The sequence below is a fragment of the Equus caballus genome, chromosome 6, assembly GCF_041296265.1.
Source record: "Equus caballus isolate H_3958 breed thoroughbred chromosome 6, TB-T2T, whole genome shotgun sequence".
Classification (NCBI taxonomy): Eukaryota; Metazoa; Chordata; class Mammalia; order Perissodactyla; family Equidae; genus Equus; species Equus caballus.
Window position 1 is genome coordinate 89,931,546 of NC_091689.1, and position 18,264 is coordinate 89,949,809.

The following is an 18,264-nucleotide window of genomic DNA, read 5'->3' on the forward strand; positions in this document are numbered from 1 at the left end:
CAGCTCTTCCCTTCAAACCCTTCAAAGTTTCATAATCCTGACTAGTGCTGAATCCACTAGATGATTAATTTTCTGTGGGCTCCAGCCTTCATTTCCTCTTTGTATTTTGGCAATTACCAAACTAACTGAGTGTCTCCTGAAGTCTTTGGGGAAGCACATAGTCGGAATGGGTGGAGGGCAGAAAACTTGGGCAGTGACCACAAGCAAAGCAATATTAGAAGAGGCCAAATCCTGGGGTGGAGAAGGGGTGGCGATCAGAACATGTCAGGCAGTTCATGATTGAAAAGCAACGTGCACAGCTCTTAACTCTATAAGAGCCTAGTCCTGGAGTAAAACAGATGCTGCAGAGACTTAAAAAAAGATATTTCACATGGTTGAATTTTGGTTGCATTGTCTACAAAATGGAGGCAATAGCTACTAAATAGAGTTATGAGAAAATGCACATGTTAAAGTGTCAAATGTCTTAATCAGTGATGCTTACTTGTAACATAAGAGGTAACAGTGAATGTTATTTATACAGGTCGTTGGTTATCAGCAAATGTAATTTATATCTAAATTTATGCATGAGGACCATCTCTGGGGATCGTCTTTACAACGTATACAAGAGGCTCATAATTTCATTTAGATATAACTAAAAGCAAAACAATATAAAACAAAAAAAAAAGGAAACAAAAATGGAGGTAAGATCTCTAAGTAAAACATAGCTTCTGATTTCATTGTATTACCTTACAATAATCATATTTGAATTGATTGTAGATGAGTGAAAATTAACCTATTTTTAAAAACACATATAAAACCCAAAATTAGGGCAGCTAATTAGATGTGTAATATTAACTTAAAGTGTTTTATATATTAAGTTATTATAATAGAATTATCCCAAATTAGTATAAGAAAATATAATTGTTTTCTATAAGCCCCGCCCTAACACTATGGCCTATGCATTTTCTTTTTAATACATCTCTTTTGTCACATATTTTGAATTCTTCTATCATGCAAGTTTATATCATCCTTTTTTCATTGAACATTATATAAAAAATATTTCCCATGTTATGATTTAATCTTCATAATAATCATTAAATTTATGTATAACAGTCTCTCAAGTGGATGACAGTAATATATTCAACACTTCCCAAGGTTGGGCATTTAGGTTGTCTTTAGTTTCTCCATATTATAAACATGATTCCTCAGGGAGATAGGGGCAGGGGTCACAGAATCATGAGGCTACAGCTGACACAGTGTTGAATGACAAAGAGATATGTCATAGATGGAACTAAATATATCCAGGATTCTACAAAGAGCAATGGTTCACAGGAAGCTTCAGCCATCCAGTGGGCAGAGGAGTCGATAGACCGGGGAAGCTTATGTTGGTGAAACGGAAGACCATGTTACTGGATGCCTGTGGCCAGGTTGATTCACCTTGTTGTCGTACTATTTCTTAATCCTGCCCCCATCGGTATTGTATTTTATAGAAACTTCTAGGGGCTTCTAACAAATTTCTGAATCTCATCATTGGTATCAGGAGATCTTGTGTATTTGTTTTTCTTATTCAATTTTTTAAAATTGGCTTTTTAATAGAAAAGTGAGAAACGTATTCTTCTGCCTTATAATCTTCCTAGAAACATCCAGGGTTTTTCTTTTTTAAAACTCCCCTTCCTAGTGCCAATTAATGACCTTCTTTTCAGATTGAGGAAAAGAACAAACACCAGAAAATCTTTAGACTAAATGAAAAATGGAAGGCCTCAAATCTCTTAAATATAATTCCACTTTTCTCCAGGTTGACCAGAGAATGTCACTAAATGTGAGAGGTGGGAAAGATAGTAAAAATGGTTTTCTATCTAGGCTCCAAGGAATTCTAAGTGTTTGAAGAGGAACCTCAGGGACCATTTTGGGGAAGGAGTCGGGAAATGCTGATAGGTAGAGAGCCAGGTCTCTCTGACTCCCCCAGAAACCAGAGTAGCTGGTTTGGGTAGTAGGATTCTCAGTAAGATTTTGTTTCTATAAAGGATTCTGTGGCTTTGAGAACTGTGGCAGAAGTGAGGGTGGAGACAGAATAGAAAACTCACTCATCTGTTGCCATCCTCCCTAATAGTGGAGCCATACATATCTTTTCTAAGCTTTGGTTCTGGGAGAAAAGAAAAGACTACAAAGATGCAAGTAGGTAGCACACTCAGACCAGTTCTTCTCTAAATATGAAAACATATTTAAAATTTTGGGCTGGTCTTAGTCTGTTGGGGCTGCTATAACAAAATACCATAGACTGGGAGGCTCTCCGGAGGCTGGGAAGTCCAGATCAAGGTGCCAGCAGATTCAGTGTCTGACCGGAACCAGCTTCCTGGTTCATAGATGGCCATCTTCTCATGTCCTCACATGGCAGAAGGGGCAAGGGAGTTCTCATGGGTCTCTTTCATAAGGGCGCTAATCCCATTCATGAGGGCTCCATCTCCATGACCTAATCAATTTTCAAAGGCCCTACTTCCAAATACCATCACACTGGGAATTAGATTTCAACATATGAATTTTGAGAGGACACAAACATTTAGTCTATAGCATTCCACACCTAACCTAAAATTCATGTCCTTCTCTTATGCAAAATATTCATTCCATCTCAATAGCCCCAACAGTCTTAACTCCTTCCAGGATCAAGTCAAAGGTCTAGAGCCCAAAGTCTCATGTAAATATCATTCAAATCAGATATGGGGGAGACTCAAGGTATGATTCATCCTGAGACAAATTCCTCTCCAGCTGTGAACCTGTGAAATCTTCCAAAATACAATGGTGTGACAGGCGTAGGATAAACATTCCCATTCCAAAAGGGAGAAATAGGAAAGAAGTAAGGAGTAAAAGGTCCCAAGTAAGTCCAAAACTCGACATTAAACCTTAAGGATGGAGAATGATCTTTGACTGGATGATGTGCCTTCTGGACCCACTCGGCCTGTGGTCTCACCTCTGCAGCTCTCACAGGCTGGAGTTCCCTGGCTATGGCTCTCCTGGGTTTGGAATTGCACTCGGGTGAGTCGTCCTTGGGGACTGCCCTGCCTCCAGGGCTCCATTGGGCAGTCCTCTAATTGGGTCTCTGCAGTAGTCCCACCCTGCCTTGGTTCTCTCTTGTGTCCATGGCTCTCCCTGGGTGGGATCGTGAGCCTGCAGCTCTGCCAGAAATTCCTTTGGAATCTAGGTGGAGGCAGCCATGCCCTCACAGCCCTTGCAGTCTACACATTAGCAGGGTTGGTGGAGGAATGTGGACGCTGCCCAAGTTTGCTGCCTATATCCTCCAGAGGGGTAGCCACTGTCACACATCCCAGGGCTTACTGGAGCTGCACCTGGGGCAGCCAAAGAGCGCAGTGCTGGAGTGCAAGGAGCAGAGCCCACGATGTGAGGCAGCATCTGCAGCACGCCCCAAGGTCCCACAGGCTCAGGCGCCCCTCCTTTGAAACCGCTCTGCCTCTGGGGCCTGTGCAGTCTGGGCCTGTGATGGAAGGCAGCCATGCTGGTTTCTGAATTGTCTTCCAGGTTATTCTTCCATTGTCTTCAAGAATTGCTCCTGCTTCTGTTTAAATGGAGGACTAAACTTATAAAGAGTGTTTTGTCCACACTCTTAATGTTCTTTTCTGACCATGTTTTCTCATTTTTTTAAGTATGGATGGACCGAGAGTTCTACAAATCTTTAAGTCTACTTCCTTTTTGATTAACAATGTTCTCAAGTCATTTCTCTCTTCTAGCATTTCACTATAAAGAGTCAGGAGGAGCCAAGCCCACTCCTTCAGCACTTTGCTTAGAAATAGCTAAATACGCAATTTCATCACTCTCAAGTTCTATTGTAGAACTAGAAGATGAATACAGTTCAGCCAAGTTCTTTGCCACTTTATAGCAAGGCTCACCTTTCCCCCATTGTCCAGTCACGTGTTCCTCACTTCCACCCGAGACCTCATCAGAATGGCCTTTACCCTCCCTATTTCTACCAACATTCTGTTCAAGATTACTTAGGTATTCTGTAAGAAGATTGAGACTGTCTCTACAGTACTCCTATTTCCTTTCTGAGTTCTCACCAGAATCACTCTTATCAGTCCATTGATGGCAAGAGCTTTTTTCTGCATGCACCTCAAAATTCATCCACCTTCTACCCATCATCCAGTTCCAAAGCTACTTCCACATTTTTAGGTGTTTGTTACAACAGCACCCCACTCCCAGAACCAATTTTTATCTTAGTCTGTTAGGACTACTATAACAGAATACCATAGGCCAAGTTGTTTATAAACAACAGAAATTCATTTCTCACAGTTCTGGAGGCTGAGAAGTCTAAGATCAAGGTGTCAGCAGGTTCAGTGTCTGCTTGGGGCGCTGTTTCTGGTTCATAGGCAGCTGTCTTTTCACAGTGTCCTCACATGGCAGAAGGGCAAGGGGCTCTCTGGGGCCTCCTTTATAAAGGCACTAATCTCATTCATTAGGGCTCCACCCTCATGACCTAATCACCTCCCAAAGACCCCCACCTGCAAATACCATCATATTAGGGATTAGGTATCAACATATGAAATTTGGGGGAACACAAACATTCAGTCTATAGGACCATATAAAGTGATATTACAGGTTCTGGGGATTAGGGCACAAACATATCTTTTGGGGGACTGCTACTCAGCCCACTACAACTGCTTTTACCCAATTCTAAGAGTATAGTATAAGAAATCAGGAGAATTGTTTGCTATGGAATGTCCATTTCCAATTCAATTATCTGCTGGTTCGCAGTGTCTTTCCTAATTTGCCCATTATAAAAACAGCTTTGGTTAGTTTGACCCTTAGTATCAATTAGCATTCTCAGAGTCCTTTTAACTACAGCTGTAGTTTACATCTAAAAATAGCTTTTGTGTTACTGATATTTTTTGGGCCATGAACTATTGAGATCTCTCCTGTCTAGCTGTCAAAGTAAATTAGTCAATAGGATTTAAAAGATGGTCCACTTTGAAGAATAAAATAACCTCCCAGGATTAGATTCTAATTTTAATTCAATTACATGTTGGAAAAGAAAAGATTTGGTTCAGTTTAATTCCTGTTATAAAACTGGGTGAGTTGTCACCTAAACTTAAACATCGTACATTAACTCGACATTACTATATCCTTTTGTATAGGAAGGAGGAAATAGAGAGCAAAAGGACAGTCCATTATTCTTTAAGGAACATATTAATTCCTTTAGGTGAAATAGGTCACTTTACAGGTAGGTTGTAAAGAACTACTCATGCCTTATCTAGCAGAATTTATAGTGAACCCAATAGTCTGCTAACATCTATTGATTTGATTTGGGACTTAGTTTGCTGAGTACATTATTTCTGGACTATATTTTGAAACATAAACTTCTGGATGGCATAGATTATTGATAAAAGTTCATAAAATTGATACATCCTGATTTAGATTTGGGAAAGTGAAGAAATGATTATTCATAAAGTATTTAAAGGAACATTCTGGTATTCTATACACCTGAATGAGAAAGGGCCTTGACTGTAACACTAGCGTTTAGCCATTGACCATCGCCAGTAGTTTCATTATTTCTTTGTCCTGCATCACCTTTTCCAAAGATTGATCAACCCATATTGATCTCTAGATGGTAAGTCAAAGTTCTTGGGCTTCAGCATATCTCACCACATAAGTTTTTGAAAAACACTTGAAATAGCCAAATGTCTTCAGTAGTCATCAAGTCACCCTTTTGTTAACAACAATGATATATTATAGTCTATATTCTCAAAAACATTATAGAAAAGACAGAGGTAAATAAATTGGAATAATGATGAATTTCTAAAAACTTTGAAAGACAGTTAGGGTTTAGAATTCCAAAGAACAAGTATTTGAATTCTGGTAAACAAGACAGGCAAGGCTATGTGCAAGAATGGAAATTTGGAAATTCACCATAGAAATAAAACCGAAGGAGTACATTTGTAGGCAGGCAGAGAAGCCTCTAAGTTGGTATGTTAAAGTAGAATCAGAAACAATGCGCCTAATAGAAAGATACTAGTCATGGTACCAATATGATCACTTCCTGGACATTATGCTTTGGAAAACTCACCTTGCGCTTCTGATCCTTTATGCCCTCATCCATAAATGTGATTAAAAGTACCACCTCCTCTTAGTTCTCAGGATTATGGTAATTAACTGAATCTTTAGAAAAAAAATTCAAAGCTTGAAGGCACTGTCTGTTTTTTCATGCACCCCGTTTTAAGCAAAACGCATCATAAAACGTGGCATATATGTGAATTGCTAAGAAACCAAATTAGCTGGTCCCACAGCCTAGCCTCTAGCTATAATAGTTATCACTGCTTTTGTGGGGGAGAATAAACTTTATGCCTACCTGGACTTCAGGAAGCAGACTCCAGAATAGTTGCTTTCCCAAATGAAAGGAACTTTCCCATTTTCTTAAGGTTGTTGGTCTTCCACTGACTTTATAGTCAAACACAAATTTTAAAACAGTATCTTTCATTTTTAAAGCTAAAGACCAATATATGCATTGTATGAATGTATCTGCATAAATGTGTATAAAAATGTGCTATGAGAGGGTAAAAGATGTAGAGAAAGGGATGTTAAATAGATTAATATAGTTGTAGCTATCAAGCAGAGGAATCCTAGATTATTGGCCAAGTTGTTGAAAAAAGCCTCAGATATAGGTTAGTCTTTCTGGAATAAAATAGACCAGTCAGGTTAAGACGCCTTCAAAACTTTGTAGAAATGTTGTGCAGAAATGCTGGTGATCATTTAGAATTTGGACTTTCGAGATCTTCTGTTAAGCCCCTGTGCTGGCCTCTATAAACCATGGGGATAATTAAGCAGAGACTGCAGTGTCACAGCCAAATGCTCGGGACAGCCTCAGGCTTTCCTCTGAGGGCAGCTCTCTGCCAGAGGAAACTGGCAGAAAATATGTTTCCTCAAAATATAGAAAGGGTTCCACATTTCCATAGGCTGGTTGCTTGTCGTAGGATGGAGCTGCCATCTTGAATTACCCGGCTTAAAAAAGGCACAGAGGCTCCCATGGCTCCTGTGGCACCAAGGGGATGGGAGCCTCTCCTTGCTGCTGTGATCCCAGATCTAGGAGACCCATTTAGGGGAACTCTTCATTCCTAGCACAAGTTAACACTTTAATTCCAGGGGCCAGCCCGGTGGTGCAACAGTAAGTTCACACCTTCCCCTTCTCGGTGGCCCGGGTTTCACTGGTTTGGATCCTGGGTGCAGACATGGCACTCCTTGGCAAAAGCCATGCAGTGGTAGGCGTCCCACAGATAAAGTAGAGGAAGATGGGCACAGATATTAGCTCAGGGCCAGTCCTCCTCGGCAAAAACAGGAGGATTGGCAGCAGATGTTAGCTCAGGGCTTATCTTCCTCAAAAAAAGAAAAACAAAAACAAAACTTTAATTCCACCTTACCCATTTCTCGGATTTTATCCATGACTTTCTAATTCCTTTATTAGTCTTCATTCTGGTCCCCACTCCTGGTTTCTCACTGACTTGGCAACTAGACACAGACTCTCTTCATCCTCTCAGACAGACCTCATTTGACCTGGTGGCTGCATTGTTGCCATTCAGCACTTCAGGATAGGTGGCCTGGATGCAAGGCAGGAGACTGGTTATTTAATTGAAAAAGTTGACTTTTTCTTAGCTATAATTATTCTAGGCAAAGGAATGCTTGGCCCAAACAAAATAAACTCTAAGTGCCAGCTTCTATATACTCAGCACCAGATTTAGGTTAAACTAAAGGTGTTTGATGTATTAGGGAGATTCAGCATCTAATCTCTCACCCAGACCTGGTTAGGAAGTTGAATTCTAAATCAGAAGATACCTAAAATACTTTTTGTTTTTTTTTCACAACCCAGTCTGTGTCATTGCAGGACATGTGTATTATTGATAGCATTTCTAATAATTGTCTTTTAAACTTGCTATTTATTTCCATTACCATGGATATTTTACTTAATTGAATTTTACAACAAATTATTTAAATGAGTATAGAGAATTATTTTAGTGACAGCTCATGAATGCCAATAAATTTTCTTCTCATAATGGTAGATATCTACTGTTATTTCTTAAAAAAAAAAAAACCTAATTCTTCATTTTATACCTTTCACTTTTTTTCTTAGGCACACATTTGGTCATTTGTTCATACCTTAATAGTTCTATCAGTGGATTGACAAAGAAACATGTATATATATATGTGTGCACACACACACGTATATATTTAATTTTACTAATTGTTAAAACATGGTCACAATTTTCTGGATGAGTTAAAGCTAGTGACTTCACTGAGACTTGTGGAACTCGATCACACATGTAACCCTTATTTTCTGTTCCTCTAGAGAATCCAGATTCTGCTCTAGCTCTCTGCCTTTGTGTTGCCTTCAAATATCCCACTTCAAGGAATCGTGCCTAGTTCAGCAATTCCACGTGTAATCCAAAGAAGTCTGTTCAAGTGGGCATCTATCAACAGGTAAAATGATACTTTTAATTCTGGTTTTTTCTCCATTATGCCCATAAATAAAAGAAACAAGACACAACAGCCGTAAGTTGTATACAATGTTACAGAATTGTGCAGAGGAAAATAACATGAGGCCAACGAATGTGTATGAATCGGATCTTGACTTCTCAAGAGTTGTTAATATGAATAGATGACAGTCTTGAAAGTGGACATTGTCAAGAGTTAATGCTTCTGGGTCCACTTTGCAATGATTTAATTAAGAGATCAAAGGATGTTGGTTTATATGGAAGAAACAAAATAGGTAGGAGATAAAGAAGTGAAGAGGTATATGAGTGGGTGACTCGCCACCTGGAATATACAGTTATAAGTTAAAATCAAGTAAATGTGTTGGAAACAGAGAACAAAAGATTATATACTGAGATAAACTGGTGAACTATGAAAAAAATAACTAGACAGAAAAGAAAGAAGATTAAGGAGAAAAAATAGCTCAATTATATTATTTTTAAAGGCAAGGAACCTTTTGAAATGAATGGATAGCATCTGAGAAAATAACTTTTATAACAAAGCAGGGATAATTCAAATAGCAATTCAAAGGACAAGCATGCAGTTTCAGACAATATATATTAGAAAAACATTAGTGTAATACAGAGTTGGAATCGTGTTCTAGATGATCTTCCTTAAGGACAGAATCTAGAGAAATGGGCAGTAGTTGATTATCTGTGGAAGGCTGATGTGCAGATCACAAATTGCCATCCAGAATTGTTAAAGAACTTTCATTAGCTAAAAGCTGTCTATGAGGACATAAATGTCTGGTTATGGACGTGTGTGTATGTGTATGTATGTGTGTTGGAGACAGAAAAATGGGAGGAGTTGAAGGAAAGGGGTGTTAGCATGTGTCACTATTATATGTTTTTACTCCTTTCAATTTTTCGGATGCTTCCATTTTTTGAGTCGTTTTCTGGATTTGAATGGTGCAGTCATCATTTGCTTGTAGATGCCTTAGTCAGGTTGCGTTCGGCAAGCGTTAGCTTCCTTTGCTTTTCATTTCGGACGCACTTGTGTGGCGCTTGCAGTCCAAGGTCAGCCTCTTCCCAGGCACTGATGCCATAATTGCCACGAGCATTAGCCGTCTTATTCCTGTCCTTGTCTAGAAGATGCTGGTAAAATGTCTGCCTGAAGCAAATGTGTATGGGACTAAGTTTTGTTTGTATTGATGTATTTATATATATATTTATTTACTTTATTTATTTCATGACAAGACAGATTATAACACATTGTTATTTGGTAGTGAATAAATTCATTATTAAAACCGAAACTTTTATGATTACAGAGATAAAATGACAGAGGCACAAGGGGTGCTTGTTCCAAGCACAAATATTCACAGCTATTTATTCACTGACTCTAACTTATTTAATAAACATATTGAATACCCTACTATATACCAATAAGTATACTGACACCTGGAGATACAATAATTGACTTCTTGTATCTTAGACTCTATTGGGAAAGACATATTGAATGAATCATGAGAAATGTTATTTGGGGGCTGGCCCGGTGGCGTAGTGGTTATTTGGTAATATTTTATTCTGGTTTACGCTTTTACATTATCCATATTTTGTAAAAACCGGAATATGCCGCTTCTCTACTCAAGAGAAAAAGAACTGCTAACAGAGACAACTAATGAAAAAGCACAATGTGAAAAAAAGCAGTATTCACAATTATATTTATATGCTCTATAGATCACGATATTATTTAAATTAATCAGAAATATATGAATAAAGAAAAATAATCAAAAGAAATATGCAAAATTATTAATAATGATTGTGTTAGGATAGTGTGATTATGTGTGATTTTTTTCTTTTCTTGATTTTCTTGGTTTTCTAATATTCTGTTACGGAAGTCAGCAGACTATAGCCCTTGGGCTAGTTTTGAATAGAATTTTATTGGAACAATCCATGCCCATTTTTTTAGTATTGTCCGTGGCTACTTTTGCACTAACACTATTGAGATGAGTAGTTGTGAGAGAGACCATACAGCCTGCAAAGCCTAAAATATTTGTTAACTAGCCCATGACAGGAAAATTTTCTGATCCTTGTTTTATAGTATATCAATGTTATAAAGTAAAAAAACAAAACAAAATAAAATGTAATTATTGATCTAATTCAAAAATTGCAGAATAGAACTAGCTCCACAATCATCCAAAAGGAGAAATAGCAGAAGGCAATAGAAAAAGCCAATAGATAGGTCAAAAGCCTATGCAAGAATCCTTCCATTCCGGGGTTCAGCATTAAATAGGAAGGGAAATCCAGAACGATAAGTATCAGTTAATGAGATCAGGACTAACAAATGGTGATTAAGTATTCGAAGTCCTAGTCAGAGAAATTAGGCAAGAAAAAAAAATCAAGGCCATCCAAATTGGAATAGATGAAGTAACATGACTTTATGCTATAGAAAACCATAAAGACTCCACCAAAAAACTGTTAGAACTAATTAACAAATTCAGTGGAGTCCCAGGATAAAAAATCAATATGCAAAAATCAGTTGTGTTTCTATACACTAACAACAAATTGTTGGAAAGAGAAATTAAGAAAACAATACCATTGACGACAGCATCATAAAGAATAAAATACTTGGGAATAAATTTAACCAAGGAGGTGAAACATCTAAACACTGAAAACTATAAAACATTGATGAAAGAAATTGGAGAAGACACAAGTACATGGAAAGATACTCTATGTTCAGGGCTTGGAAGAATTAATATTGTTAAAATGTCCGTACTACCCAAAGCAATCTACAGATTCAGTGCAATCCTTACCAAATTCCAAGACACTTTCTGCAGAAATGGAAAAATCAATCCTAAAATCCATATGGAGCCACAAAAGACCCCGAATAGCTAAAGCAATCTTGAGGAAGAACAAAATTGGAGGCATCACACTTCCTGACTTCTAACTCTATTATCAGGCTATGCTAATCCAAATAGTATATTAGCATAAAAACAGACACAGACATGTAAATCAGTGGAACAGACTAGAAAGCCCAGAAATAAATCCATGCATGTGTGGTCAATTAATTTTGACAAAGATCCCAAGAATATGCAATGGAGAAAGGATAGTCTCTTAAATAAATGGTGCTGGGGAAACTGGACAGTCATGTGCAAAAGAATGAAATTGGACCCCTGTCTTACACTGTACACAAAAATCAACTCAAAATGGATTAAAGACTTGAACATAAGACCTGAAACCATAAAACTCCTAGAAGAGCACATAGGAGCTAAACAACATTGGTTTTGGTCATGATTTTTTGGATTTGATGTCAAAAAGCAAAGGCAACAAAAGCAAAAATAAGCAAGTGGGACTACATCAAACTAAAAAGTTTCAGCACAGTAAAGGAAACCGGTTATCAACAAAGTGAAAAGGCAACCCACAAAATGGGAGAAAATATTTACAAACCATGTATCCAATAAGAGGTTAATATCCAAAATATATGAGTAACTCATACAACTCAATACATGTATACAATGAAATATTATTTAGCTTTAAAAAAGAAGGAAATCCTGCCATTTGGGACAAGATGGATGAGACTGGAGCTAAGTGAAATAAGCCGGACAGAGAAAGACAAATACTGTGTGGTCACACTTATATGTGGAATCTAAGAAGAAAAAAGTGAAACTCATAGAAACAGAGTAAAATGGTGGTTGCCAGGGGCTGAGGGGTGGGGGCAATAGGGAGAGGTTGGTAAAAAGGTACAAATGTTTAGTTATAAGATGAATAAGTTCTCAGGATCTAGTATGTAATAGGGTGATTATAGTTGATAATACCATATTGTATAGTTGAAATTTGCTAAGAGAGTAGAACTTAAGTGTTCACACCAAAAAAAAGACATGTATATGAGGTGATGGATATGTTAATTAGCTCGATTGTGGGAATCCTTTCATAGACTATACATATATCAAATCGTGTTGCACACTTTAAATGTATTATAATTTATTTGTCAGTTATACTTCAATAAAGCTGAAAAAAAAAGTGAAAAAAATGATTAAGTGGTGATTAACATTGAATGTGTCTGAGAACTTCCTTAGAGATACGTCTGACTCACATAATGTAAAATGAGTATTTTAATCTTAAGTCCTGTTATCTGTTCATTGCAGGTTATACTGATTTTCCTCCATCCATGAATTACTGTAAAATATATTAAAGTCTTAAGTATATTTGCCAAAACATTGAAAAAGAGTTAAGGTAATAATTGTTACTTTCACTCTACTGCTCATCATCGTCATTGTATTTATTCCAGGGAAACAGTGGTCTCCCTATTTGTTTCATTTTTATCATTTTTCCTATATGAGTTTCTGAAAGCAAAGTCCTTGAGTATAATTATGGACAAATTAGAAAACTTTAATATAGAGAATATTTTCACTGAAAACCTAAAAGGTGCATATAGAAGGTCACTGGAAATAGCTTGCATATAAGTTGACATTAAACAAAAATTAAACCACTGTGTCTGTTTTCATAGACATGTGTTTAGTTTTTTGGCAGGTTTTCTGAAGATGTGGCAAAATTAGTTTTTATTAACTTATTTCCAACATTTTCTTACCAACAGAAAAGTGTTTCTTTTCCCTCTACATTTCAATTGAGAAATCCACAAATGGAATGAGAGTAGTGAAAAGAAAATATTGAGAAATCCTGGCAATCACAGCTGAAAGCTAAGCAAGCAGCAGCATTCTACAAAGAAACATTGATGTCAGGGAACCAAGATGTTTTTAATTTAATTTCAGTTGTGTTAAGCCTTATGTGATCATTTCTTCCACAGGAGAATTGGTGCTTTATACCATAAAGCTAGCCATTCCTAGTCATGTCCAAAAAGAAAGTCCCTTTATTTTAATAAACAATAATATACATTTGATAGGGAGAATTTCATGGCTGCGAAAAATGCATACAATTTATCATTTATAAAATGATAGGTAGGACTAACTTTGGAAGTACATTAAAATTAGCTTAATTCATTCAAACCATACAATTTCTAATCCTATAGGTTTAGAAAATAGATGCATGCTGAAATATTTTTAAGTATTCTTAATTATTAAAAGTGGAAAAATTCTAAAATATGCCTACTATTTAATTCTTTAAAAGTCATCAAATTTAATGCATGGTCCCTTTTAACCTTTGTATAGAAAATCTGAAACATTTTGTCTTAAAAAAGTATTCTGGGGGTTGGCCCAGTGGCGTAGCGGTTAAGTTTGCATACTCCACTTGAGCTGGCGGCCCAGAGTTCGCCGGTTAGGATTCGGATTCCAGGCACCAACCTATGCACTGCTTATCAAGCTATGTTGTGGCAGGAGACTCACATATAAAATAAAGGAAGATGGGCACAGGTGTTAGCTCAGGGCCAATCTTGCTCAAAAAAAAAAAGAAAGAAAAAGAAAGTACTCTGTTTTAAGTGATGACAACTCCATTTTCCTTATGCTTAGAAATCAGATTGAGATAGCTTTTGTTCTTTTGGTTGGTACCTCAATACACATCTGAATTCTTAACTTCTCTTTGAGTAATTTTTGTTTCCATAAACAAATTAAATGCTTCAATTTTTACCCCGTAGCAGTCAAAGTTACATACCTCGCCGCAATTATTTTGTAAATTTCCTGAGTACAAGAGTATTAAAAAATATTCATGAAAAATTATATAGTTGTAGTTAAAGCTGGAAAATATCATTCTGATGACTATCAACACTGATATATGGAAATAGAAATATGGTTTAAACTGTTATTTCATTTTTTGACCATAGGTTACTTGAATTTCAAATAGACGAGCAGGAATGCCACCACCAGCAGGTACCCCAACATACCCACCTCCGGATGGAGGCTGGGGATGGGTAGTGGTTGGAGCAGCTTTTATCTCCATCGGATTTTCATACGCCTTCCCCAAAGCCATCACAGTATTCTTCAAGGAAATTCAGCAAATATTCAACGCTAGCTACAGTGAAATAGCATGGATATCATCTATTATGCTGGCTGTTATGTACGCAGGAGGTAAGGTTCTTTGGAATAAATAGAATTCTGGATTAAAAAAACAATTGCTTCATGCCACAATGTTTTACATGTAGTGTCTTAGTAGAGTAAAGCCCTGTTTTCATATTTTAGTCACTTAAAACCAACTAAAAGTAGAATTAGAATTGAATTTTTAATGATTTTAGTGATTCAGCATCTTGAACTCTTCACCTCATTCTGAGCTTTACTGGAGTATTTATTTGAATGAGGATTTCTTTGCACAAAGTGAGGTTTGTAAATGATGGAATTTCCAAGGGAAGTGCCTTACCATTTAATTTGGAATAAAGTCTATACTATAGCGTTAGTATTATTTACTACTATTGCTACAGTTGGTAGAAATGCTTTTTTCTGAATGAGAAAGAATTCAGGTTGCGGACAGTCTTATAAGCTTAGAAAGTTCTTTACCTTAAGCTGAAAAAAGAGAGTGTTACCATTTACATTCTGGATCCATTCAGGTTTATATGATTGAAATAATTCCTTATCTTTGTAATACTCATTAAATATGATATTTTTTATTTAAATATTTGTGTGACAATTATCTTGTTATATTCCCTGTTCCAATGAGGGTGTAATTCATTAGGGATAATGAATAAATCAAAGTACCTTATCGCTTCTGAATGTGAAAATAATTGGAATTATTAGTGCATTATGATGTCACCTATCTTCTTTAAATCAATCTCAACATCAGACCAGACTGTCTTATAGATTTTTTTAAGTCATTACTTAAAAGAGAGTTTTCGTTTTTCAACTGGATATTTGATTTTAAGAGACAGGTATAGACTCAGAATATAGGCTCTTAAAGAAATCATGCGAATCATCTAGTGTAATTTCTTACTTTTTGGATGAGGATAATGTGGCTTATAGTGACGAAGTTATACCATTAGTAATAATATCCAATATTTATTAGTATTTACTCTCAGCTAAGACCTCTCTAAATGCTCACTATGTGTGATATGACCTAATCCTTTTAACAATCTGTGAAATAAGTTATCTTCTCTCTGTTCTGTAGCTGAGGAAGTGGAGAGGTGGAATAGTTTTCCTGAGTCAAACAGCTCGTTAGTGGCAGATAGCAAGTGAGACCCCAAACATTTCATCACCTTGCTCTTCTGCCTTTCTCGTACCTCTTTACCTCGAGAAAGTGACTGAGTGAGATCCAGGCCAGGCGTTCTACAGACCTGATTCAGGTGCTACCCTCACCGAGGTCGTTTGTTTAATGACATAAGAATCATTTGTTAGGATATTGTCTCTGTATTGTACTACTAAGGTAAAAATTTGATCCTCCAATAATCTTGTCTGTGTGTTTTCCACTTTCTGTATGCCAGTGATTTTACGTTAATCCAGTATATGCCTCCCTTACCCTTTTGGTTAGGTTAAATGACTCATTTTTGTTCCAGTACCGAAAGGTGTCTTTAAAATGCTATTTGGGTATGTTAATGGAAAATTCTGCCTCTAAAACACTTTCTGACATTCTCCTTTGGACAGTTGCTTTAAGGCTTTTAACTGTGTTATTTCTGATGACTACAGAAACAGTAGATATTGTGCACCTGGTCTTGTTCCTCTATCCCGTGGGTCAGGAGTTCTTTAATAAAGCTTTGCTAGAGCAACACACAAAGTCATCTGTCCTGAGCTCCGAAATGTGCTAATGTTAACATATGTAGTTTTTCCCCTTCTTAAAGACACCTGAGACAGATTCCTCTAGTGAATTCGTATAAGTCTGTTGAATTTGGACTTCAGGTCCTAGATATTTATAATTTTCTGTTCAGTAGATAGTTGACTAACTCATAAGCAAGACAAAAATTTGTTTTTTGTCTTTTTAGTTAAATCAAGTCTTAATTGGCTTTACTAGTTTTAAGCAAGCAACCTCAAAGTCTCAATGCCTTAAGGGAATACAAGTTTATTTCTTGCTCAAGCAATGTTTCATCTAGTGGCTATGCCATCACCTAGGGCTTTGTAGTGTCCCCTGAACTGTTCCATCCAGCTGGACAGAGAATGAATACAGAAGTGTGGAAGATCATGTGGGATATTTTAGAGGCCAGGCTGGAAGGGATTAACATTTCTGCACACATTCCACTGGTCAGGTATAGTGCCCTCCCTAGAGGCAAAGGCCAAGGTTTCTGGGAAATGCAGGCTGCCTAGAGGACGAAACGGAATAGGATAGCATCCCGTGAGTCTCAGACAGAGCATGGTACCCCAAAAATCGTTCTCCACCCACTGAAGGCAGGATGTGTTGGTAGACTTGCCATGGCCATTTGACAGCTTTCCACTCCCTGGCCACATCTAAAGAGAGGCTTAGAATGAAGAATGACACAATTACTTTTCTCAAACCTTTAAATCTCAGTATCAAATTATAACAAGTAAATATCTATAATGTATGTTTATCATTAAGTGTTTTCATTTTTTTATGCTCTTATTTTCCTATATTTAATACCTATAGTATAAATGATAAAAAGCACAAAAGAGAAGTCTTTTGAAGTTCATCAAGAAAATGGTAGTTTGGTAAAATAGTTACCAGTTTGGAAAATACTGTCTTAAAATGTTTAGGGTAATAGATAGCTAAAATATGTCTACATTAAATATCAACGGGATTTTGTATCTGGTTGATTTAAGAAAGGAATGCCAGACACATGGAAATACTTAGTGTGTGGTAATTGATGATGGTAAGATCGAGGTGAGATCCAAGTAAGCAGTTGGACTCTTATGTAGAGGCCTTAGTCATAGGACTGAGACATTTCGTATGTCATCTCTGGCATGGAGAAAAGTCAGGCACTGCAGAAATTCTGTACCCTTTGGTCTTTTCCCTTAAGAGTGGAAAGGCAATTCCAGGCCCACAGCCTACTGGATAGAAATGTTACTATTGGTCATGTCCACTGTTGAGTGGAGAATTCACACACTTACATGGTTCATTGGAAATTACATCCATGTCTTGTCTTGATAATTCGTTTTTAATCTTTTAACAAGAAATAATTGGCACACTTAAAACTGAAATCTCAATACGAAAACAATTCCCCTTATGTGGATGCAGATGATTTTTTCGGAAACATAATAACTAGAACAAAAAGTCTGATAGAGTTAATTAATCTGAGACAGAGATATTGGTCCTGTTACTAAAGTGGCAGTGTTTTCAAGTATGCTCCACAGATTTTCTGCTTCTGAATAATGGATCTCTTGTTAAAAATGCATAGTCCTAGGTCTTACCCCAATCCCCCTTTTATCAGAATTTCTGTTGGTAGAGTCCGGAAACTTGCATTTCAACAAGCATCTCTGAAAACCACTTCATTTCATGTACAACATAGGGATTCACTATGATAGAAAAAAATCAATATTTGACTCAAAAATATTTAAATTTTCCCCGAATATTTGAAAGAGCTCTATCTATAGAGGCCTTTTAGATTGACGATTTAAAATAAATTCAAACACCGTAAAGCAAAAAGGCGTGTGGTTTGCTGTGAAGTATAATGAGTCTCTCTACCAAGTGGCTGAAATACTTTGTTCAACATAATGCTAATTACGTGAGCCTAGAGAGCATCTAAGATCTGACACATTCATTAGGGCTTAGCTCTCAACCCATTAATCACATGTTGGGGTCACTGGGTAAGATGGAGTGTGTTCAGAGGCCTGGCCTGTCATGTCAGGGCTGAAGTCTCTTGTAGTAATTAGTTGGGCCTTGGTAGCAAGGTATTATCTTCCCTTCTGATGTCTGAATTAAAAATGAAACTAATAAAGGGTATGCAGTAAGGATGGAAAAGAATGCAAATTATGTTTATCCCTTACTTCATCCTTCCAATAAT

At 37.0% G+C, this 18,264-nt stretch overlaps 1 protein-coding gene across 21 annotated transcripts in view; it reads left to right on the plus strand.

The window, feature by feature from the left end:
• SLC16A7 (solute carrier family 16 member 7) overlaps positions 1–18,264 on the plus strand; it is a 152,849-nt gene that overhangs the window by 79,702 nt on the left and 54,883 nt on the right. For 5 of the 21 annotated variants that reach the window (XM_070270318.1, XM_070270320.1, XM_070270322.1 and 2 more), the window contains 4 exons: positions 521–680; positions 8,321–8,451; positions 12,587–12,674; positions 14,215–14,458. In XM_070270318.1, coding sequence (XP_070126419.1) covers positions 14,245–14,458 — 214 coding nt within the window. In that variant the 5' untranslated portion in view covers positions 521–680; positions 8,321–8,451; positions 12,587–12,674; positions 14,215–14,244. Of the gene's footprint in view, positions 1–520; positions 681–1,260; positions 1,407–8,320; positions 8,452–12,586; positions 12,675–14,214; positions 14,459–18,264 lie in introns of those variants that run through there. The other 16 variants (XM_023643907.2, XM_070270315.1, XM_070270312.1 and 13 more) reach the window with 7 other exon arrangements.